The sequence below is a fragment of the Amia ocellicauda genome, chromosome 3, assembly GCF_036373705.1.
Source record: "Amia ocellicauda isolate fAmiCal2 chromosome 3, fAmiCal2.hap1, whole genome shotgun sequence".
NCBI classification, from domain to species: domain Eukaryota; kingdom Metazoa; phylum Chordata; class Actinopteri; order Amiiformes; family Amiidae; genus Amia; species Amia ocellicauda.
In genome coordinates this window covers 44,866,123-44,892,837 of record NC_089852.1, presented here as the reverse complement: position 1 = coordinate 44,892,837, position 26,715 = coordinate 44,866,123, and the positions used below count along the sequence as shown (strand labels likewise).

General features: G+C 37.7%; 2 protein-coding genes across 2 annotated transcripts; both read right to left on the bottom strand.

Annotated features, from left to right (window-relative positions):
* Nucleotides 1–1,958: 1,958 nt before the first annotated feature.
* coa4 (cytochrome c oxidase assembly factor 4 homolog) lies at nucleotides 1,959–2,909 on the bottom strand. Its single transcript, XM_066699685.1, has one exon. It carries the CDS (start codon nucleotides 2,736–2,738, stop codon nucleotides 2,406–2,408), a length of 333 nt encoding a protein of 110 aa, XP_066555782.1. The 5' UTR covers nucleotides 2,739–2,909; the 3' UTR covers nucleotides 1,959–2,405.
* A 6,191-nt stretch (nucleotides 2,910–9,100) lies between these two features.
* On the bottom strand, nucleotides 9,101–10,060 carry LOC136747337 (olfactory receptor-like protein COR1). Its single transcript, XM_066700273.1, has one exon. It carries the CDS (start codon nucleotides 10,058–10,060, stop codon nucleotides 9,101–9,103), a length of 960 nt encoding a protein of 319 aa, XP_066556370.1.
* Nucleotides 10,061–26,715: the final 16,655 nt, after the last annotated feature.

The window sequence follows — 26,715 nt, the reverse complement described above, 5'->3', positions numbered from 1 at the left end:
ATCAGTTATTTTTGTGATCACGGTCCGGTGTTTAAAATAGCCTGCACCGATAACACTCCCAACTGGAATACAGCTGTTGTATACATGGTTTCTATTATTTTTGTGCCACTGACATTCATCATTATGTCATATGTGTGCATTATAGCTGCCCTGGCAAAGATAGCCTCAGCAGAGGGAAGGTGGAAAGCATTTAAAACCTGTACAGCTCATTTAATCTTAGTTGCCATATTTTTTATACCTATACTAGTAACATACATGATTGCCTGGATAAACATAAGGATAGACACCAACACTAGGATCCTCAACACCTCTTTATCGGCCACCCTGCCTCCTCTGCTTAATCCAATCATATACACCTTAAAGACTGAGGAGGTCATGGAGCAGATTAAAAAGTTCATCAGAAGACGAATGGTTAAACCAGTAACTTCTATTATAACATAATTAATTGCTAATTACTAGTAATACGCATTTCTGACTTGTTCATTATAATACTCCAAAGTTTGAAACAATACAGTTGTCAGTACAATGTCAAAACCATTATATAATTGTTATCAATTATTACTTAGTGGCTAAATAAAATAGTATTCTAGTGAAAGAGTCTTTTTTTTTTTTTTCCACTGGAGTTGATTATTTATAATATAATGTTATTATAATGTAGTATAATTTTTATTATTAACCTGTAGGGACCCAGTGTGACATTTATGTCATATAGAGGCCTAGTAAACTGGGAAAATATGTTTTTGTCAAGCATGATAAATGTTTGAGATATATACGCCACACTGGGTTCTTAAGTGTTGAAGGACTTCGATAGATTACAAAAAAAAAAAACGTATTTATCACCACAAAGCTCTTGGCCTTCTCAGAAGATTTAAGATAAATTATTTTGTTGTGTAGTGTTTCGCATTTTGAAGCTCAAATTTAAGATAATTTATAATTCTGCTAAAGCACATCTCAGTCTGATGGTGTTGTGTCTTGCAACATATTTTAGTTCCCAATCATTGACGGCTCTCTTCTTTCCCTCCAGCAGGAGACTGACACCAAGCATTTCTGACACTAAGCCCCTTCTCCTGCAGTAATAAAGTTAAGCTCTGTATTTGTGTATAGTTGCACATTATTCTATTCAATAGGAGATTTTTCTATCATTAATACATTTGTATTATGTGATAAACAGAAACAATAAGTTAATGAATTACTTATCGCAGCTCATTAAAATATATTATCCTTATTATCCAATAGGCTGCATATTTGCCTGTAGATATTTGGTTTCCAAGTTAACTAATTCATCTTATCCAGGAATACATTTTAGTATTTGAGTTGCATCCGTCAAAGTTAGATCTTATCATTAGTATCAGGAATGCCAGTCAGCAGTCACAGTGCAGGAGACCAAAGTCAGTGTTGACTTCCAGTTCATGTTGCAAGCCAACTGATTATTATGGATAGTTCACTTGATGCACTGTGAAACTTCTCAGACCATTCACATTTTAAAGAGAAATAAGAGTCTAATATAAATGTGTGTGACTACAATAGTTGTGCTTTGCTCACATATTTTTCAAAATCACTAAATGTATTTTTCTTTTTATGTGTAATTATTGTCTATATATATATATATATATATATATATATATATATATATATATATATATATTCAATTGAATGGACTTCATTTAAATAAACTGCTTTAATGAAATGCAGAGCAGTGCAATAAGAGAAAATGTACACTATAGGCTTAAAGTACAGGTATGTGCAGACTGGCTGACTGTTCTGCTTCTTCTCTCTGTTCTCTGCATAACAAATGTCTTCCTTTGCCTGGACAGGTAAAAAAGTCCTGTTTAAATACGTAGATGCTCTGGATCAGGCTGTCTCAGAAATGTCCCTTTAATTGGGAGAGCTGTGTGTCTCTTGCTTGGCAGATTCGTCAACCTTCTACTTTACTTGATTAGAGCATTTATGGAATGTGATTGTAACTTTGTTTAAGTGTTTTAATACATTTACATTGATTAAACTGAAAAAGAACAATTTCGTGAGTTATGTTTGTGTCATGTCACAATTATTTTAATCACAGTCACTTAAGTCACTTAAGAACAAACCCTCCCGGGAAAATAAAGCATTCCCACACACATTCAAACGGAAAACTGCCACCTACAGCAACTAACAGATCAACCCTCAGTTGTATAAATGTAATGATTATTGTGTGTCTGATTTTTATCATGAAATCAGGATTGACGTCGTTGCAAACTCAGGAAGTTATTTCAAATTGACTGTGGCCGGTAAACGTCTTTTCATCGGATTCACTTATCAGGGGTTATAGGTCGCGGTCGAGTAGAACAGATGTGCGCAGTTCTGCGCGGCTCCACCAATGGGAGCGCTGGAATTCTGCAGATCTGCGCACAACTGCGGACATTGTCTCAGGTCTGCGCCTGTGGCAGCCTGTGCCTCTCCATCGCCTGCGCTCTGACTTTCTGAAACGCCAGCATGCAGTCCTTGAAGCTCTGCACCTGCAGCTGGCACTTCCTCCAGTCCTGGTGCTCCGCCATGCAGTCCTGCACAGCGTGATGCAGATCAGCACAGCCGGTCTGGGAGATCATCTTATCCACCGGGTCATCCTGCTCCTCGCTGCGGCTGCGGTTGTGAGGTGAAGCGGAGGCCATGCTGGATCCCTGTCTGCAGGGGAGACAAGTAAAGCATAAAGAATAAAACGTCTGTAAAGAATTCCCCGACAGATCAATATCGCAATGCATGTGTTGGAGACCTCATGTCACAGCGAACATGAGCCAATTTAAAGTCTTAATGTTATTTTATTAAAGCACCCAGGACTATATTTATATATTTAACCTGCAGGTAACCGACTTTACTTTTAAAAAACAAAAATAGACTTGCTTTTTATTGCCCTGACTATCAGGAAGACTGACTTCAGTCGACAGGAAATGTGCTACTTTAAAATGTGCTCGACTGAGTCCTCAATGCTGTAGTTGCAGTGCGCAATAGATCCACCAGAGGGCAATATTGCCACATAAATGATGCGGCATTCGGACTCTTCATTTAGTTTCATTTCGAGAAAAAAAAACCTGCTGCGACTGGAAAAAAAGTGCTCTTATGATAATATACATATCGATTTGACTCTAAATTGTATTACAGACAGTGACTCTATATATTCGTAGACGTATGCGTGCATTCAAGTAAATATAGACGACTCCGAGTCTGTCCAAGCATGAAAAGGAAATTAAATCTCTTTCAGCGAGATTTCAATGATCGAGGAGGCAATGCTTTCAGATTGATTAGAAATGACTTCATTTTTATATATGCAAGTTAATTAGAAACACAAAAATAACTTTTTGGATAATTGCTTGTTTAAGCAGCAGCCTTTGGTAATGTTAAAAGGTGGATGCTTTTAAATGGGTGGAAATGTACTTTGTCTTATTGCAAATAAGGTGTATTTTATTAATGGTAAACTAGCCTTTCGCTAAGCTGAAGGAGTGGTACGCTCCATATGTTACCTTATATTCTTGGAGCTTGATAAATTAATAAAGTCTAAAACTAATAAATTAAAAGCTGTGTGTACATATTATGATTGCCAAAAACTGTCCCAGAACAAAAGGAGCATAAACTAAGGATCTCATTCACAAACAGCATACACATTTCCAGAAACATTGAGAAACAAAACAAAACAAACAAACCGAAAAACTGAATTCCTTTGCATTGTCAGCAGGCCTTTCCTAAATTGTATATTGATGTTCAACATCAAAGAAACATAATTCTGTATATCATAGATCATCCCAAAATGTAAATGCACTATACCATAAAAAATAACCTCCAGCTTAATAGCTCAGCTCCTTTCTGCTGCGTGTATTGACAAGCAGTGTTTAATGGATGCTGAAATGCTGGCTTGTTGCCCAGAGTTGTGGAGTAAAGTCTTATACACCAATCAGCCATAACATTATGACCACTGACAGGTGAAGTGAATAACACTGATAATCTCGTTTTCATGGCACCTGTCAGTGGGTGGGATATATTAGACAGCAAGTGAACATTTTGTCCTCAAAGCTGATGTGTTAGAAGCAGGAAAAATGAGCAAGCGTAAGGATCTGAGCGACTTTGACAAGGGCCAAATTGTGATGGCTAGACGACTGGGTCAGAGCATCTCCAAAACTGCAGCTCTTGTGGGGTGTTCCCGGTCTGCAGTGGTCAGTATCTATCAAAAGTGGTCCAAGGAAGGAAAAGCGGTGAACCGGAGACAGGGTCATGGGCGGCCAAGGCTCATTGATGCACGTGGGGAGTGAAGGCTGGTCTGTGTGGTCCGATCCAACAGAAGAGCTACTGTAGCTCAAATTGCTGAAAAAGTTAATGCTGGTTCTGATAGAAAGGTGTCAGAACTGGACCACAGAGCAATGGAAGAAGGTGGCCTGGTCAGATTAATCACATTTTCTTTTACATCACGTGGATGGCCGAGTGTGTTTGTGTCACTTACCTGGAGAACACATGGCACCAGGGTGCACTATGGGAAGAAGGCAAGCCGGTGGAGGCAGTGTGATGCTTTGGGCAATGTTCTGCTGGTAAACCTTGAGTCCTGCCATTCATGTGAATGTTACTGACACGTACCACCTACCTAAGCATTGTTGTAGACCATGTACACCCTTTCATGGACACTGTATTCCCTAATGGCATTGGCCTCTTTCAGCAGGATAATGCGCCCTGCCACAAAGCAAAAATGGTTCAGGAATGGTTTGAGGAACACAACAACAAGTTCAAGGTGTTGACTTGGTTTCCAAATTCCCCAGATCTCAATCCAATCGAGCATCTGTGGGATGTGCTGGACAAACAAGTCTGATCCATGGAGGCCCCACCTAGCAACTTACAGGACTTAAATGATCTGCTGCTAACGCCTTGGTGCCAGATACCACAGCACACCTTCAGAGGTCTAGTGGAGTCCATGCCTCGATGGGTCAGGGCTGTTTTGGCGGAAAAAGGGGGACCTACACAATATTAGCCAGGTGGTCATAATGTTATGGCTGATCGGTGTATAATCAAATCATTTGAAAGATGTAATTTGAACAGAAAATGCTACTTATAAAGTTTGACTGGTGAACTAATGAAATTACAGTTAAAGCATGATACACTTATTGTAATTTAACTGGACACCGTCACTGATAAATCTTTCACAACTTATAATTTTCACGATAAATATTGTTGACTTTATTATCATTTTGGTACTATATATTATAGTTTTCAATTTATTCCCCTTAATTGTCTTTCTTTCTTTGCTTGTAGATAGCAATGGATTTACATGTTGTAGCTGATTATATAATATACAGGCTTAGCCCATTTGGTCTCTTACCATCTGCTTGATAAAGGAACTGATATCAAGCTTCAGCATAGGGCTGGGCGATATGGCCAAAATACAATACCGCGGTATTTTTCACATTCGTGACGGTATGACGGTATTTTTAAATGGCCTTTTATACTGTTCATAAATCAAAAATAATAGGACACAAATGACATTGAATTACGTATCCTGTTCTGTGTCAGTTGTCTTGAAACCAAATGTACACACTATCGACGACAGATTCACTGGGGTCACTTTGCTGTGAAGTTTCAGCCACACTGCTCTCCTCTATCTCCTCTTAATTCATTGTGCATTTACCACGTTTGTTTATGTCAACACGCAATGCACATGGAGTTTATTTTCGATATTTGGCTGAGGCGCATTCATTCCAAAACAAGGGTCGAGTTCGAGAAGCGCAGATCTGCGCAGAGACTCAGAGATGCGCGTTACTGCAGTGTTTCTGCGTGACGCCACTAAGAACCAGCCACAGAAATCTGCGCAGAATCGCAGTGCAGCGCAGCTCTGAGAAGCTGCTGCGGGAGGCGAGCTGTGGCTGTCAGACAAAAGATAATGCAGAAATCAAGAGGGACGTGTTAAGCTAAAACTACTACAGTCCCCATGTTAGCGGAGGCGAATGTCAAGTTTCATTATACAATGAAGCTGTGAACAACATTGTCAAAAACATTGATATGGAATTCTAGATCGACACTTGTCAATGCTTTATTAAATAATTACATCAATTACTTTTAACTAAAATATAAAAATAATAAATCATCCAATTACATTGATTTCTGCAGGGTTTGTGAAGAAAGGTGGTCGCGTTCTTGTAGCGCAGATTTGCGCAGTTCTGCGCAGATCTGCAGGATCCAACCTATCCCATTGGTGGAGCTGTGCAGATCTGCACAGATCTGTCGAAATTTGCGTTACACGAACGCTATCAGCGTTTTTTGATCAGATGTGTCTCAAGCAGCCGGCGCAGCAAGTTGTGGGATACGCGAACACTATCCAGTTTATTGGTAGCTGAATTCTATGACTCAATGACACAGTACATAGTCAATTATTCAAAACTTTTAAATACCGGTATGAAGGTATAGTAAAATTCCAAACCTAAATGAATACTGGTATATCGTTTTTTACGGAATACCGCCCAGCCATACTTCAGCATAGAAAAAACGGAAGGACGGCATCTGCTGTACCTGTAGGGCAGGGGTCTCAATCTCAGTTCTTACAGGGTCCCAAGCTGTTTTGGTTTTCATTCCTACTGGAACACCCAAATACTCAATAAACCTAGTTATATTATCATTTAGACATATGATTTGTGGGGAGTCTTATAGTGTAGATGGCAAAAAGATATGTAATTCAATGTACACTACCTATAATATTCCTGCAATATAATATAATATAACTGCAGTCATCATTCAAGGCCAACACCTTATTAAATGCATTATGATGTTTATGTATTTTGACTTTTCTTGTAATATATGTGATCATGTAGTGAATGCACGGCTGAAGATATATAGTTTATATAGTGAATCTGGACCAGGTACCTTTTTCATACACAAAAGCACATGATTTCCCAGCTGACAAGACTTGCCCATATTGACTTTAGTTTGATCAGTCCAAAGACACAGCTGGAACTCAAATTATAACAGCTACTGTCAAACAGTAACCATTCCTCAGCTTCTTAATGGCTTTCATCCTTTGCACTGAACAATTGTTCTATAATCACAATTATACTAGGAGTAGATGCAAAATAGAAAACTGGATACACAGAATGACAATATTCTAATTATAGAAGCATAAACCAATTCAGAGAATGCTCACTGCAAGCTATTTTAAACACTGCTGTATGGCCCCAAAAATAACTTTGGATTGTGGTTTTTGCAGTATGGCAGTGGTGGAATTGAATATCTGGAACTGGAAGTCCTTGGGAAAAAATGAAAACTATCACATACAGTACTGTGCAAAAGTTTTAGGCAGGTGTTAAAAAATGCTGTAAAGTAAGAATGCTTTCAAAAATAGACATGTTAATAGAATATATTTATCAATTAACTAAATGCAAAGTGAGTAAACAGAAGAAAAATATAAATCAAATCCATATTTGGTGTGACCACCTTTTGCCTTCAAAACAGCATGCACATTACTGTATATGCACATTGTTTAATATCCACAAGGAGAGCAAGCAAATCAGTATTATAAGAAGGATCTTTGCCATATGTGAGATCTAAAATTGTCAGATAAATACAGCATTTCCCTGGTAAGTGAATGGAAACAAAATAGGATGTAGGATTTTCGTGCTTTTCTAAAAACAGGCAGCAGCATTCAGATGACTTTGCAACCCCGTGAGGACATGGCTGGCAGTCCCCAGGAGGCAGCGTGTGGCAGGAATCCATGAAGGTATGAACTGCTCTTTCAGCATCTGTCAGGGACAGTAGAGGGCGTCAAAAAGCAATGTTTTGAGAGCAGTAAGTATCTACTGAACATGAACAGCAGAGATGAAACAGGGATGATAACATAATAATAAAATTAGAAATTCCAGTGGCAGCTTTTCATGAACACACTTTTGAAGGATTCCCTCCCAGTAACATAGATTTCAAATTTTGTATTTCAATTTGATTGAGTACCACAAAGAACGAGAGAATGGAAAATAAAAACATTGAGAAGATTCCCTGAACCAGCCAACCATATTTAAGATTGATTTTGGCTCAGTTGCAGACTTTTCAGATGTAACCAGCTTCCATTCACAGTGAAATAGAGAATAGACAGAGGCGGAGAAAATATAATAACTGGATTTGAATACTAATATACATTGTAATATTGTCATCATAGAAATGAGACTTCACACCATGCTAATATAATTTGTATATAGATATAGACAACCAGACAGTCAGTAAAAGAAGACACATTTTTGTTAAACATTTAAAGTTTTGTTTTGTTTTAGAAAGACAAAATAAATGATGTAAACTATTAAAAGTATACATTAAAAATATTCTTGGCTAAGTGACAACATTCAAAAGTTGGTATAAATGTATATATATATATATATATATATATATATAAATACTTGTGTTTATGTATTGTATTCTGTAAACAATACAATAAGGTAGAAACATGTTTTCTAAGAAAAGGGGACAATGTTCTAACAATCTCTGTGGATATAAGGGATTCTAGTGTTTGTATTTTTAATTATAGTAATTGTTGTCTAAGGGGAATATTAAATACTCTGCCTTATTGATGTTTTTGAGAAAGTGGCATATTTGATTAATCAAATGAGAAACAGATTCTATAATTAATTACCTTTAAGTTTAGTAGTTAATTTATCAACATAAACTATAAAGATACATAGTACTTAGATACTGTAATGATTCTAAAACAGGCCATTAATGGGGATTATATTGGAACATGAAGCACTTGCAGATTAATGTAAATTTAATTGTTCTAATAGTTTAGTTATAATATTTTCATCAGTATATCCACCAGATATATCAATAAATTATAGTCTGTATTCATATATATGTTATGTTTTTATCTATCAAATCTGAGATAAATTTCAGTTATCTTACCCAGCATAAAAGAACAATTAATAAATATTCAAGAACAATATAGCAATCCTTAGATGATTGATCTGATTTAATTGATTGATGTATTATTGAAAGGATTAAGCAAACTGCAGCTCTGGAAAAATTAAGAGACCACTCCAAGTTCAGAACTCAATGTTAAGTGGTCTCTTTATTATTTCCAGAGCTGTATAAGGCTTACATGTAATACATAGACAATGACTCAGAAATCAGAACCGACCTTAACAGCTCTAAACAAGTGAGTTATTTTATTCCTGATTTCCTTGGTTTTCAGAGTGTACACTATGGGGTTTAGGAGGGGTGGTATGAGGGCAGAGAGGGAGAGGTTGAGCATTCTGATGTCAACATCAACAGCAAAAACAAAGAACCCCAAAATGTAGAGAGTTAAAAGGGGCAGGTAAAAAATTGCCACTAAAGTCAAGTGCTCTGTGCAAGTTGCAAGTGTCTTGGTTCTGCTGTCCAGGCTTTTCATCATGAACACACTTGTCAAAATGCAGACATAAGAACAAATTATAAAAATCAAGGGGCCGAATGCCAGACTCATGCTACAGATAACAGCAGTGATCCATATTATTGTATAGTCATTGCAGGCTAATCGAAACACAGGTGCGAAGTCACAGAAGTAGCTGTGTACATTGGTTGATTTACAGAAAGAGAGTTTTCCAATTAAAGCCACTGCGAATGCATTAACACCTACAGCTATTACCCAAGTTGCCAATATGATACCAGTCATTTTGAATATTGTATTAATGCTGTGCTGCCGCAGTGGGAAACATATTGCAATCAATCGGTCATATGCAAGAATAGCAAGGGAGAGGGATTCTAAGACTGTGAAAGTAAAGGCAAAGAACATCTGTGTTAAGCACATCCCATATGCAATGAAATTGTGATTCAGAAGGAAAACCCTGATCATTTGGGGGATCAAGGTTGTGCTCAAGCCAATGTCAGTGACCGCTAAATTGACCACTGCAATGTACTTGGGTGTGTGAAGGTGTTCCTCAGACCATATAACTGTAATGATCAAAGTGTTCGACAGCAATGTTACAATGTAGACCGCACACAGGAGATATAAATACATTTTGATAAAAGGTAAAGACGAAAAGCCCACAATGTAAAATCCAGGGGGATGCACAAAGGAGTCGTTAGTGACTGCAGTCTTCATTGTAGCCTCCATGCTCAGTGCTGAGTTCAGGGCTCCGATTAATCTTTTCAGTTACTGAACCTTAATAAAGGGAAGAATGACAAGTAGAAACTATTCCTTGAACATTACATATATTATATAATACATCTATATATATTCCTAAAGCGCAGTAGGAGTGGCTGTGAATAAAACTTGTCTCCTATTGGTTTCCGTCTACAGATGATATTCTATTCTAGGGCCGGATTAAATCAAAATTGTGACCCGCCCTCAAATAGAAAACTACAAACCTGTACATCATAGTGGTCACATTTATGATTAGAAGAAAGTGGCATCTTACAAAAAATTAAGCCGCAACTGACTACAGTTCTGTAGTTTTCTATTAGCGGGTGGGTCAAAGTTTTGATTTAATCTAGCCCCTGGTTTTTACAACTGTTTTAGTCTGCCCTTTTATGTATCCTACTCTGTTTGCTGCCAATACATAAATGCAATGGCACACAGAGACATTTCACCTTGACTGATGAATGCTCTGAGTATATTCATTAGTAAAGGGAACTCACCAATTAATTGCTGCAGAGTCTGAGGTTGGAAACCAAAGGCTGTGTATCTTTATGGACAAGCAAAATCATAAATGATGTAAAATCTGTCTTGCATTGCTTATGAAATTATAACTTCTTCAAAATACCCCAAGGGATGTCATTAAAATGCTGTATTGCTCCCATATGAAGTAATTAATTAACCCCTAAAGTAAATAAAATATAATTAAACACTGTGCAGCTCTATGCTGTAGAGAGCACAGAATAAGAAGACTGCACTAACAACGCCTTTATATTTAGCAGTGTTTATATTTAAAGTTATAGCTCTATTCCTTGTAGGGCTGATTTTCATACACAGAATGGCTGGGTACAGTGCACAATAGGCTAATTAAAATACAGAATTGATAAGAGAGAAATGACCTCATACTACAGTCACTGATCTGGGGTATGAAAGAACTCAGTATAGCATTAAAAGATATTGTGGTTGTTTGTTTGGCACTGTACCTTTGGTTTTTTGTGGAAGGTGGTTTGGTATCTCCAATACCAATATCAGAGAACACATGTAACACTTTAGTTCTAGCAATGCACAAATAGCAACTTCCAATTTGGCAAATTGGAGATACTTGTCATTACCTAAAATGACCCTCAGCTAACAAAATATGTTTGGATTGAATTTGTTGAAGTTTATGTCAATGAAAGTTTACAGGTTATTAGGATTATTTTCCACAAATACAACCACAATACAGTATTATCTTGTAAATGGCACTAACATTGCATGAATTCAGATGAACAAGTAGTGCACAATTTAAAATAGTTTATGTAAAAATAATTCAGGTGTTCCCTTTCATTGGTAGTTTAGTAACTAAAATGAAACTAAGTAATGAAAAACTCTTACATCATTAACTGAAGTTTTTTATATTTTTTTATTAGCCTATCATAGGGAACACTGATAAATACAAAAAAAAAAAATTACAAAACAGTAGGTCTACAATAATTTAAAAAAAAAATCTTAGTGTTCACAAACCAATGATACAATAAAGTTAAAATTGTGACTATTTTCATGCAAGGAATTAACATTGTAAATGAAGAGAAAAGCATCAAAATGCATGCAAGGAAAAATAAGTTACATCCACATTTGCATTAAACACTAACATGTTATCATAGGTTACATTTTATGTATGTATGTATTTATGTATTTATTTATTTGAGACAATATATAAGCCTACACTGCCCATTAAAAATATAGTTTCCGCATTCGCTTTCCCATCTATCAAGACTATATGCATTTGTCATGTTTATGAATTTAGGTTTATGAATTTGAAACATTGTGTAGTAGCCATATGGAAATATCACAATAACTACAAATTTTACAATTGTAAACGTTGACAATCCTATATTATGTCTTTTTGCAATGTATTTATTTTTATGAAACATATTCATTTATATTAAACATGTTTTAGCCATACATTCTATGAGCTCACGTCATACCTACCAATTTGTACATTGAGTGATTTCAATAAATAAAAAATAAAGTAAGGTGATTACATACAACTGCAAAGTAAAATATAGAAGTTTAATTTGCGCTATACCCATTTTGTGTCACATTTATTCTAATCCCCCGCTGTGGTTTTTCTGATTTTAATAATTTTTTTTATTTGTTCCAAAATTTCCTCAGTTTTTAATGTATATATAATTGGATTTAGCAGTGGGGGGATGGTAGCAGACAAAGATGTATTTATAATCCTGGTGTCCGTGTCGATGTTCACGTTAACCCACGCCACCAAGTAGGTGACAATGATAGGTATGAAAAAGATGGTCACCAACGTTAAATGTGTGCTGCACGTTTGGAAAGCTTTCCAGCGCCCTTGAGTGGATGCAATTTTCAAAAGCGCATTTACAATACATATATACGTCACCGCGATAAAAGCAAATGGGGTGAAATACAAAGCCACCGTGTAGAAGCAAGCCATAAACCAATTGGGAGAATAATCCCCACAAGCTATTTTAAACACTGGGCCATGGTCACAAAAATAACTGTTCACTATGGTAGTCTTACAGTATGGCAGGTGTGGAATCAAAGCAACCATGATCAAGACTACAACAAATGGGATTGTCCAAGAACCCAGAATAATCAGCATCATTTTACTGTTGGAATTCAAAGAGTTGCTGCGTAATGGGAAGCAAATGGCTATTAACCTGTCGTATGCCAAGACACAGAGGGCAAACGATTCCATGGAGGAAAAATAATGCACGAAGAACATTTGGGTTAAGCAAGAGTCAAAGAACACAAATCTCGACTTGAAAAGAAACGTGTGGATTGCTTTCGGGATCAGTGCAGTGCTGTAGCTTACATCCACAATCGCCAAGCTGAAGATAGCGAGATACTTGGGTGTGTGGAGGGATTCTGCAAACCATATAATGGTCATTATCAATATATTTGCCAGCAAGGTTATAACATAAATAACGGCCAGTAATATGAAATACGGTTCAGTAATTTGTAGAGCATAGAAACCTCGGATGTAGAATCCAAGAGGACGGGTGAAGTTACTCAAATCGGGCATTGTTGCCTGTATTTCCATTGGATTATAGTCCCTCCAGACAAGCACGGCACCTACAGGATAGAAAACAAATTCAATAACGTTAATGCATACAATGATGCTCTTTTTTGACAAATGAGAACACGTATGTAGCTCAGTATTGTTTTTTGCATTCCTAACTTTAATTCTTTATAACTCATAAAATGCAGAGTTAGACAAAATACATTGAAGGCATACGTACCAATATGAGAAATACATACAGGTAGGTGTTACCGTGTGCTCCAACTGTAGCCTATAGTCTCCTTCACATAACGTTGTGTTCGAAATACGCAACATTTATAAGGTAGATTTGACCAGGTCGGGCGGGAGATGTAGAACTCATTTGGGGCCCAATTCTGATCAGCCAATAATGGTAGATCGACTATGTTGAAATGAAAGAATAATTGTCTTTGAACGTGTTTCCCTAGAGATGCAATTAGAATAATAAGCCTGTGTTTCTTCCTATCGAGGTCGCAGAGAAATAATTCAAGCACCCTAAGGTTAGAGCATGTAATTTACACTCTTATGATTAATGTGTTGAATTTCTATAGAATGTAGCTTTGGTGTAGTCTCACTGGCATTCTCAATACAAATAATAATAATCATCATTATCACAACAATCATTAGGATATAATAAACGTTAAAATGTCTTGTAACCTGATTTAACCTAATCTTATGTGTTGGAGTATACACAATGATGTTATATGCAAATAGTATTTAAACTGTCCATACAGTCTTTAAACTCATCGTACAATACCTCAATCAACTGCCTTGATCCATAGTACCATAGTATTCACCATTATCCCCATCATTTTGACTGATACTTTATTTATATTTTTCAATATTTGTATGATTATGATGATTAGCCCTATAATTTCAAATTGACTGCACTGTGACCCAGTACTGGATGGTGTGATTATTGAAAATGGGCAGATGAATGACTGTTATGTTCTGTTCTGTTCTTTACCACAGAGCCCCCTGAGCAGACTTCAGATATGATCAACTTTACCTATGGTAACATGTAGGCTACACCAAGTGCTCAGGTAATCTTTGTAAGAGGCTATTATATTAGCGTTATCAAAGGAGAAAACTATACACCCATAAGTAGCTGAGATAAATTAGCCAAATAATATTTTACTTATGATACTAAAATAGAAAATGAAGTCACGTTAACTGCCTTGATTATAATAATAATAATAATAATAATTATTATTATTATTATTATTATTATTATTATTATTATTATTATTATTATTATTATTATTTATTTGCAGATGCCCTTATCCAGGCCAATACAAAGTGCAAGAATACAGTTCAGTACAAGGCATCAAACAACAAATTCAAATTTACATTATACAAAGCAATTCAATTTATAATACAGTTTACAACTTCCAATTTACACAGGTAAGTACAGTAAGTGAGGTCATACATCCTGGAAAGTAAAAGCTAAGTGCTGTCAAAATGTAGGGTCACAGTCAAGGGTTATGGGAAAGGGAGCATACATTTATTGATAAATTGATTAAATAAAAGTGTCATATTCTGTCATTCTTATGTCTTACTAGCTGGAAGCCCTTGCCATTATGTGCTGCACTCTGTTAGACACAGCCTATTCATAATGCAACGCCATTTGATGCATTAAGGAAGACAAATGGGAGAGAGGAGGATGAGGTAAGTACAGTGGGGATTGTTTATTAGATTAGATTTGTGTTTATTTATTTATATGTTTGTTTGTTTGTTTGTTTGTTTGATTATTGATTGATTTGCTTATTAGCAGACACCCTTATCCAGGGCGACTTTTGAACTTAGCTCGGTGCAGTCTGGTTAAGACAGCGGTAGGTGAGGGTCAATGTCTTGAACTGGATGCAAACCGAAATTGGGAGCCAGTAAAAGGAGTGGAGTAATGGAGTAGCGTGTGCGAATCGGGGAAGAGAGATGCCAGACGAGCAGCAGAATCCTGGATGTGCTGGAGCAGGTGGGTAGTAGTTGCAGGCAGGTCAGCCAGGAGGGAGTTGTAGTAGTTCTGGTGGTAGAGGACCAGAGTCGAGTAGTTTATGAGGAAGGGTTGGATTCAATGTATGTTGCTCAGGAAGAATCGGCAGGGTCGTGACAGCATAGTGATATGCTGAGTGTAGGAGAGCGCAGGATCATGGGTGACTCCTATATTCTTAACAGAAGAAGAGGGAGAGAGATGGAGAGATCAGCTGAAGGTGAGGAGATGGGGGGAGAGGAGAACAGATTTGGAGAGGTTGAGCTTGAGGTGGTGCGAGTGCATCCAGGAGGAAATAGCAGAGAAACAGGAAGAAACGCGAGAGGATGAGAGGCTCATAATAGGGAAAAACAGGTAGATCTGGTCATCATCTGCATAGCAATGGTAGGAGAAATCATGGGATGGGATGAGGGGGCCAAGAGAGTGTGTGTAGAGAGACAGCAGGAGGGGGCCTAGGATGGAGCCTTGGGGTGTACCTGTGAGGAGAGGCGAAGACGAAGAACCTCACCTGTGTGAAAGAAAGAACCTCACCATGTCACTTGGTAGGTCCATTCATTGAGGTAGGAGGAGAAACAGGTGAGAGGAGTTCCCGAGATATTAAGGTCAGTGAGGCAGGATAGGAGGATGGCATGATCAATGGTGTTAAAGGCTTCGGAGAGTTCAAGAAGGATTAGGAGTGAGGAGAGGGAGATCGCCCGAGCACAGTTGAGGGAGTCAGTGGCTGCTAGGAGAGCGTCTCAGTGGAGTGAGCTGTGCGGAAGATGGATTGCAGAGGATCAAGAAGTGAGTCTGTGATTCTGGAGGAGAAGATGGAGGCAAAATCATCAGCAGAGAGAGAAGGAGCAGAAGGAAGGGGAGGAGAAGGTGGAGTTTGCAGGGGTCATTGACAGAGGATTCAAAGAGTGATTGGAAGTAATACTTCTTGGCTGAGGTGAGTGAGGATGAGAATGTAGACAGATGAGAGTGGTAGAGGTCGAGGGCAGCTGGGAGTTTGGACCTCTTCCACTTCTGTTCAGCAGAGCACAGAGTGGATCGGTCTGATCGGAGAAGGGTGGATATCCAGAGCTGGGGGGAGGAGGGATGGTCTTTCAGGGTTATATGTAATGGTGTGATAAGATCTAAATGTGTCCCCCGCACCCAAGACCACAACAAAACATGTATAGGTGTGTTTTAAAGGTCTTAATGTTCTGGTAATGTGAGTCATTTTGTATTATTATTTTGATAAGCTAATGCTTTTTGTGATTGGGTGGTGTGTACAAATGCTCACATCAGCTAAGTGGTCCGCAGGCCAAAAATGTTTGTGAAAGAGTGGTTTACAGGGCCAAGACTTACCTCCTGATGCTTTCAAATCATCTGATTCATTATAAAGTTATAACATTTATTTAAATTTCCGAGTTTTCATGCAAATGGCTACATTATGTGTGTGTGTGTGTGTGTGTGTGTGCGTGTGTTTACAAGTCTTTGTTCTCCATTACTTCATACCTAAATCTTGAATTTAAATAAATAAATAAATAAATAAATCAGAAACGTAATTAAAAAAGCAGGCTACAACATGCTGATGTTACTGCATGGTTGTAGCCTATTTGAGAGACCTTAACTTAACCCTTTGAAGTAAAGTGATTTCGGAGAGAAACCTTATATTGTCAAATAATGAATGTACATGTGTTGTGTCGTATGAAACATATGATATTATACATTTCTTCTAAATTCCCTATAGTGGAAATAAGCAAAAACAGACCAATTATTATAGGTTATAGGTGTTATAGGTAGAAAGGTAACCAGGATGATTGGTCCAATCCACATTTTAGAGCTTCCTTCTGAAATGATGCTATTTGATACAGATTTTTTCAGGTTTTTTTGGGTGTTTCTTGTGGGAAATAACTTTAAGACCTAAATATATGATCACAGTATTTAAAACCACCACAGTCTTAAGGAGAGCATTTATACTGTCCATTGTAGATAATTGTAAATCGATTGTCATGTAGCAATATGCACTTGTCCCTTAACTTATTAATAATTTAACAATAACTATGTTTGAAATGTGTCACATTAGGCTATTTATATTGCAAAGAACACAATTCACAATTTAATCTCATTGTAAATCTCAGTGTGGAATCTTTTATAATAATTATGCCTAAAAAAAAAGAAAATAATAATAAAAAAAAAAAAAAATATATATATATACACTTTGCAACCAACTTTTTATGTTGACCCCATTATGGAATCATACATAGACCTTCATGAACACACTACATTTTTAAAGATTCTGAACAATTCTTTTTGTTTTTTTTAATATAGCAGTTAAACCTTTCTCAATGATTTATTTGTACAGTGATCCTGTTAAGGTAAATGTGACTCCTGAAAACAATAACAATTAAATGTTTAATTCAATTTAAACTGATTTAATAACAATAATAGTAGGTATATTACAAATACTAATATTAATTACAATTATGAGGTAGAATTGTTTAAGAACTTACAACTGCCACATTTTGGGATAGGGAGAGAAAGAGAGAGAGAGAGAATTTCATTTACAGGATTTTTTCAGGTGATTCTCAATGCAAGTATTATGCATGCAGGTAATTTGATTTAACTATGCCGAGAAGGCAATTTTTCGATTTCGAATATATTTTTTAATTTGCTCTATAATTTCTTCAGTTTTTAAAGTGTAAATAATTGGATTAATTAGGGGAGGAATAGCGGCAGACAAGGATGTGTTCAAAACTCTGGTGTCAGTATCAACATTCACGTTTATCCAAGCCATGAGGTTAGTGACTAAGAAAGGTACATAAAATATAGCGACTAGGGTTAAATGACTGATGCAAGTTTTAAAAGCTTTTCTCCGACCATCTGAATTTGCTATCCTTAACAAGGCAACTAGAATACAAAGGTAAGATAAGATGATTAATGCCAAAGGGACAAAATATAAAGCAACAACGCAAAACGAAGCCATGAACCAATTCACAGAATAATCACTGCAAGTGATTTTAAAAACCGGTCCATGATCACAAAAATAACTGTTAACGATTGTAGATTTACAATATGATAATCGTGTTGCCAATCCGACCATAGTTAAGACAAGAATACAAGGAATCATCCAAGATATAATCACAGCTAATATCATGTTGGTGTTTGAATTTATAGTTTTGCATCTCAGAGGAAAACATATAGCAATTAATCTGTCGTATGCTAAAACCAATAGAGCATAGGATTCCATAGCAGAAAAATAATGTGCAAAGAACATCTGGGTTAAACAGGCTTTGTATTCAACAATTCTGTTCCCAAAAAGGAACAAATCTAAAGATTTCGGGATGAGAGCTGTACTGTAACTTACATCCACCAAGGCTAAACTGAAGATACCGAAGTACTTCGGGGTGTGCAGTGACTGCGCAAACCAAATAATTGACATAATAAAGAAGTTGGCTAACAACGTAGCAACGTAAAGAACCCCCAGGAATATAAAATAGTAATTGCTGTGCTGCAAGGCATAGAAACCACGGATGTAGAATCCATCTGGCCGGACAAACGTGGTGTTGAGGACAGATGTGGTGGTCATTTCAGACATCATGGTTCTTTACCTGTGGAAATAATAGTAATAGAAATAATAATAATACATATATGAATATCCAGAATCACTTTAAAAAAACTGTTCAATATATTCAATAAGTAATCTTTTGATATATGGCTGTGATGCTTTGAACATCTCCCACCTTTTGAATGCTCCTCTTCAATCTCTCACATTACTGGAGATGCACTGTTATTTATTATAGCTGTCCACAACATTGAATCACATGTGCTATTCCGAGGGGAGACTGCAATAGGGAGTATCATGTCAATTGCTTGCATGAAATTGCTTGTTAATTGCCTCACTAGTTAATTGTTCCACTGTGGCGAGCCATGTACTGTAACAATAACTACAACTTTATAAAAAGTGAATGTGGTAATTAGCGCCAGATGAGATTAAAGCTGAAAACAAATAGATCCTGAGCTTTTCTGAGTAATAGAGGTGCGCAGCATCATAAAACATGGATATTGCATTGAACTACTTGTGTAACTGTGTCCAACAGTGTCTGAATTGGAGAGGCTGTTCTAGTCTGAAAGACCGGTCCATGATTACAAAAATAACTGTTAACTGTTGTTGGGTTGCCTGTGTAGATAGGTTGCATGTGCAACATTAGGTTATTATCATACCCATGGTTCCCTGAAAAAGAAAGACAACCATTACTGAATGAGAAAAACCTTCTGACCTGACAATCATTATGCCAAAGCTGCCCAATAGGGGCCCTGCTGTGAGGAGGAGTCCCGTCCCTGTGCCTATGAAGTTGTCTCCTCCTCACAGTAGCAACCTGCCATTATTTCCCGGACCAGATCATTGCATTACACGTGTCCTCCAGTGAAGCGCCATGAAAAAAAACCCACGACATGGCCTGTCCCCTTGTAGAATGTGCCAAGATGTGCTCCAGTATGGGAACCTTTGCATTTTCATAGGTGAGCCAGTCGTTGTTTTCTCACTGCCCGCCCTCTGGTGGTAGACCCATAGCAGACAAAATGTTGGTTGGAGCTGTGAAAGTGCCCAGTCCTCTCCATATAAAACCTCAAGGCCCTGATGTGTGAAGTCTGCGATCCTCATCTGACTCGTTGGAGGGGAGTGGAATGACTCCAGGATGATAGATTAATGTGAAAAGTCAACACAACCATGGGTAGGAAGGCCAGGTTCATCCTTAATGTACCATGTCTTGGCTCCCAGAGAGATTACACAGGCTTTGTCCTCAGACAAGGCATGAATTTCACTGATTCTCAATACTGAAGTTATTGCTAAAAGGAAGGAAACCATAAGCGAGAGAAATCCGAGCTCTGTTGTGGAAATGTGCTCAAAGGGAGCTCCGCTAAGCCTCTGAAGAACCAGTTCCAATTCCCAGGCTGGAATTTTTTCCTTCAATAGCTGTGTCAGCCGCCTCGCTCGTTTCAGGAATTGGGTCACCAGGAAGTGAGCTCCTGAGGAGACTGTGTCAATCTTATCATGGCATGCAGCCAGATAGACCTTCAGAGCAGAATTTATTCCTCCAGTAGAAGCTGCAGGAAGCACAGTATAGGCACCATAGGGTACGACATGGGATACACATGTCTGGCCAGGCACCAGTTCTGGGAGCCTGACCACTTGTATGCATATTGAGCTATGGTTGAGGGGGCTCTGACTGATTGCAGGGTCTCAACAACGCTGTCTGGCAGTCCCAGTGATGTTAGATGGAGCCTTTCAGGGACCAGGCCCACAACTACAGCTGGCTGGGACGCTGCTGTGCCAAGTGGAGCCCCTAGCAGGATTGGCCAACAACACGGGGGGTTTCTGCAACTCCAAACCGCACTGAAACCTTGCTATTGGACAGAACGCCATGTGCCGGAGTTTCCAGGGACACCGGGTGATTATTATTATTTTTTTATTTGCAGTGATGCAGGGTCTAGAGTCCGGGGGCCAGAGGGTAGTAGGCTATGAGCCAAGGCGGGGCCTAGATCCGGTGTCGCTGCCACGGACAAGAGACCGTAGCAGAGCTCGCTCAAGCTGAGAGAGCACGACTTCCTGCAGCCGCAGCTGCAGGCTATAGTGCAGGCGCAAGCTGGTGGAGGTGCGACAGACCAAGGTTTAGGCTGGCCTCGGATTTTACTGCCAATGCGTAAGCTCTCACTGTGAAGGAAAAAGCCCTGTTGACCAAAAAACTAAATAAGGCACTATATTAACACTAGATATTAACACGACTAGATATTTTTTAAATATACCCTGTGTAAACCGAAACTGAAACCGAGGTGCAGCCGGACCTCCGGTGCATGGACAGTACAGAAACAGGATTAGTTAAAGTAATAACTAATACAACACACAAAACACACACAGAACAAAGATGTGGTGTAGTGAGAACGGTGGTGAAAAGCATGATGAAGTGCAGCCAGCCAACCGAAAAATGCAATGCTTTTGTCAATACAACAAGGCACATAGAAAGCTTATGTCTCGGGTCCAAGCAAAGAGGCAAAAGAGGAAATTCCTGTGTCTGCGTCACCTTTTACATCAAGAGGAAGTAGGAGTGTGTGTTTGAGTTTGAGTGACTGACACAGGGACAAATGGCAGCTTTGATAGAGTCACATTTTGATCAGATTCCAACATGACTTCCCATGGTCTGCTATTATATTATTTATGGTTTCTATATTTGATTACACATATTTTCACATAAGTTTATATTGTGTAATAGTGAATGAGAGTGTTAAACAAATGTTTATGTGTGACTTTTATGTGTGTAATATTAATGTTCATATATTATTTGTGTGTAATAATTCTATTCAAAAGGCTTTTTGTCTGTTTGTTTTTTGTAAATTGACCAAAGCTTAATTAGATGGAGCTGTTGACTAATTGATCAGTACCTGTCATTGTCAGCTAGAATCACCTCCAGCTATAGGATGAGGGTAGAATATTTCTGAAATTAGATTTTCCTGTATATTTTGAGCCATTAGGCTTTCTTTTATGTTGTATTTAGTTTGGTCAGAGCCTGCTAGTTTTCAGCATGGTTATATAGTACATCAGTGATTAAATATATAATCAAATCATTTAAAAGCACTTGTAATCTAAAGATTTATACTGTCCATTGTTGATAGAAATAAATTTATGGCCATGTAGCAATATGGGCATGCCTATTAATGTATTAATAATTGAACAACAACTATGTTTGAAATGTGTCACTTTAGGCTATTTTATTGCATAACAAACATGATTCACAATGTAATCTCATTGTAATCTCTCCTAGTCTGGAACTTTTTGTAACAATTATGTCTATAGTTATCTGGTAGTTATTGCGGTATTCTCTGTAATTTTCCAATACAATTCTCTCAGTCCAGTAACAAGACACTACAATGTAGGCTACTACAGGATATTAGCGGGGGAATCAAATTAACACACAAACAGAAAAGGATAAGATAATTAACTATATTTAAAGGGTTTATGTATAATTGATCATTTATCCAATTTCTGCTCATTTGAAAATATAAATTATTACATCTGAGTTATACATCAGGCTTTAAAAATCACATTGCAACTTACTTTTTTATGTGGACCCCTTTAAGAAATCATGCATAGACTTACATTTGTTTTAAAGCAGAATGCTTAAACTTGTCTTGATTACTGTTACAGTGATGATGTGAAAATAAATGTGACCACTGAAACCAACAACAATTAAATGTTTTATTCTGTTAAAACATTTTCCAACTGATTTAAAAACAATACAAGCAATTGTAAAACACACTAATATAAATTACAATGATGAGGTAGAATTATTAAAGAAACTATAATGGCCACATTTTGGGAGAGAGAAACAGAATTTTCTTTACAGAATTTCAGGCAATACTCAATGCACTTTTTGAACTGTGGAAGGAAAGTTAGAAATTATTTTCTCATACCTGTTTTTCTCTCTTATACTTATATATACTTAAGAAAGATAAGGTCAAGCTAGAAGGTCAGGCCAGAAGGTAGTTTGATTTCTGTTTGTTATTTACAATGATAACCTTGGAGACAATGTCAAACTTAAGTCCCTGTTCCCTAAAACCATGTGTTAACCTATAATGATATAATTTCTGCTTTGCTTACTTTTAAGATAACATAGTAATGACTTTCTGATTATAACCAGATCTTTGATTTCTGTGTATAAAAGCTCTGACTGTTAAAATGAAGGCAGAGAGACTTTGGAAACTTCTTGATTCACTGTTCCTCTCCACGCTGCATGTATTGCAACTAACATTCCAACCTGATTGAAGATGATTGTTCTTCGACAGAACTAATGTGTTTGTTAAAGCATAGCACAACTTTGTGTAAAATTTACCAAATTACACAAAATAATGTATTTTTAGCATAGTAATGTGTCTTCCCAAGACAGACTTCTATTGAAAAGACACATTATTGTGTTGTGCTTTGGTGGATTTTATCACACAATTGTGTTGTGCTTGATAAAACACAGTGTTACATTTAACATATTATTTATGAGTGTGCAAGTACCATGCATGGAGGCATTTTTATTTGATTTAACTATGCCAAATTTTTTGATTTCTAATGTATTTTTTAATTTGCTGCATAATTTCGTCAGTTTTTAAAGTATAAATAATTGGATTAAGAAGGGGAGGAATAGTGGCATACAAGGATGTGTTCAGAATCCTGGTATCTGTATCAACATTCACATTTATCCAAGCAATGAGGTTGGTGACTAAGAAAGGTACATAAAATATAGCGACCACAGTTAAATGAGTGGTGCAAGTTTTGAAAGCTTTTATCCGACCATCTGTATTTGCTATCCTTAACAAGGCAACTAGAATACAAAGGTAAGATAACATGATTAACGCCAAAGGGACAAAATATAATGCAACAATGCAAAAGGCAGCCAAGAACCAGTTAACAGAATAATCACTGCAAGTGATTTTAAAGACTGGTCCATTATCACAAAAATAACTGTTAACGATTGTAGATTTACAATATGACAAGCGAGTAACGTAGTATGCCATAGGAAAAACCACAGTAAAAGGAATAGCCCAAGATAAAATAATAACTAAAATCATTTTGGTGTTTGAATTAATAGTATTACATCTTAGAGGAAAACATATAGCAATTAATCTGTCATATGCTAAAACCAATAGGGTATAGGACTCCATAGCAGCAAAATAATCTACAAAGAATATCTGGGCTATGCAACTATTGTATTCAACAATTCTGTTTCCGAAAAGAAACACATCTAAAGATTTTGGAATAAGTGTTGTACTGTAACTTAGATCCACTAACGCTAAACTGAAGACACCAAAGTACTTTGGGGTGTGCAGTGACTGTGCAAACCAAATAATTGACATGATCAAGATGTTACCTATCAGTGTAGCAACGTAAAGAACCCCCAGGAATATAAAGTAGTAATTGCTGTGCTGCAAGGCATAGAAACCATGGATGTAGAATCCATCTGGCCGGACAAACGTGGTGTTGAGGACAGATGTGGTAGTCGTCTCAGGTGACATGGTTCTTTACCTGTCAAAATAATAGATAGTAGAAATAGCAATAATAATAAACACATGAATATCCTGAATACCTGAACAATTTACAATATATTGACAGTAATTAGTCTTCAATCTGTTGTCCTATATCTCTATATTATATGCAACAACAATAGCAAGTTACCAATGACTATGACATGTCTCACCTTTTGAATGCGTCCTCTTCAGTTTCTCACAGAACTGGAGATGCACTGCTATTTATTACACATGGGGAGGGGGACTGAGAAAGGGACTCAAGACAATTGTTTTCTTGCAATTGCAGGTTAATTGCCTAACTAGTTAATTATTCCACTGAGCCAATGAGCCAAGAGATATAGTGTAATAATGACTATACAACTTAGCTTTTTTTTTTCATTTTATTTGCCCCAGTAATTAAAGGTGACACACAAAGTGACACAAACACCACAGGTCCAAAGTTTTAGAACACTTACATTTTTCCAGTTTGTATTGAAATTGTCGCAGTTTAATGTCTCAGTGTACTCTGAAATGAAACCAAATAAACAATTGGAGATAAAAAAGGAATCATGGAATCATTAGCAAAATGTAACCCTTTAAGATGACAAACCCCTCTGGTACCCTTTATTCTGTGTGCACCAAATCTGTGTGCTTGTCTTGGGCAGTTCCGAGACATGGGAAGCAATAGTTCATGAGGTATTCTTTATAATTGGGGAAACAATATTTCATCCAGACATGGAAGCACTGGTACCAAGGACACAGCACACACTATGCTGATAAGAACATGTTATATAGTTTTGGTTCATTAACTAAAGAATGTCCACGGCAGTAGAAATTATCTCTATCTGCCACACAGATAAGTCTGAGCAGAGAAATCCTAATAAGAACAAGGAAACCCTTATAAGAGCAAGTTTTAACTAGTATCTTACTGGAAAGCAATTTTACCCCAACAGTTGCCCTCTTTAATGAAACATGAACATGTTACATTAATTTAGTAAAATTGCGAAAAGTTGTTTCAACCTTTAGTTATAAAAAGACATTTTGGACATGTTAATCACAAAGTAAGCCCTCTTGATCAGATTCTGTAAACACAGTGATCCCCAACAATATGGCACACACCTCCTTCCTTAGCAAGGGGCACATCTAAGATCAAGCAATTCTGAGTTGTCATGAGGCGTGTGGCTGTTCTTCAAGAGCCGTTATTGTGTTATTGTAAATTGCGCTAATCTATAATGTAAATGTTCAATAATGTTCCATTGCTGCACAGTGCCGAAGGAAGAAAAGACAGAGGTCCAGAATCTCCTGGCCCTATACGTGAGGCAATGTTCTTCAGGTATGGCATATGCTGATGTATCAACTGAAGCCCTCGTGTCTTTTCATGTGATCTGGCCTTTTAGGAGGCCGTCCATGGTTCTCACTGTCAATTAAGGCAATATAAAGACCATCTGAACAGCAGCACATACATAACATGATTCATTAGTACATTGTCTAGCAGTGAAGTTACAACATGCATTTCTTGAATGCAGCAAACGGTCATCAGGCTTTTGTTCTCTCTTCAGGGAGGTGGAGCGGCTGTTATTTGTGTCCCGCCATGGGACAGTGGTTGAATTGTTGGCATTCAATTGAGCTGGATCGCTCCAGTAGAGCCGTAAGGGCGATGATCAGAAGGGTGAGGCCGACCCCGGCCATCATCAGGATGCAGCGCTGTTCCTCGATCGGGGTTGTAGGTGTTTCTTCTGGTCAGGTGGCTTTGTTGTCGCTGTCAAATCCTCAGTCATATTTGATCAGTGTCAGTGTCTGTGATGTCAATATGTGGAAGGGGAGAGGTTACTATCAAATCACCTGATATTTGTGGAATCGTGCGTCCGGCTGCTCCTTGTGGGCCACTGCTCCGGCCCTGCGCTGTCCTAGTTATATGGAGGCTGATACTGATGTCCGCTGCTTCTGGACTGATTTTCTCAGTCAGTGATGATCCCATTGGCTAGGCACTGAAGCACCCTCTTTCCCTGGCTGTTATGGTGCAGACGATGGTCCTGCATGCAGTGAGGAAGAGGAGCTAGGAGAAAAGGAGAGCATCCCTCTGGTTTCCACCAGTGTCATTTCCTTTCGACACTTCACAGCAGTGTGGGCAGTCAGGAGCACCTGGTAGGGCCCTGTCCGCCTGGGCTTTGATGTACACTTAGTCACCTGGCTAAAATGGGTGACAGTCCTGCTGGGCTGGTTTAGCTTTCACCTGTGAATGGACAGCTTTGATTGCATGTGTTAGTCCTAATCAAAAAATAAACAACATAGCTTCCTAACAGACAATGGAGGAGTGACAGAGAGTCTCATAAGTCATTAGGACTATAGGAAGGGCATCTTGACATTTGAATTCTGTTTGCACATTTTAGCCGGTTTATTCTTTAGCACCCCTTAACAGTATGTTTGCTACTGTACTGCATCAGCCTTCATACAGAGATAGGCTTCAACTCAATTTAGAAAACATTTCCATTATTACAAGTATATATTCATAACCAGCACATTTAGACATGTGAACACAATCTATTTGCATATGAACAAAAGCAC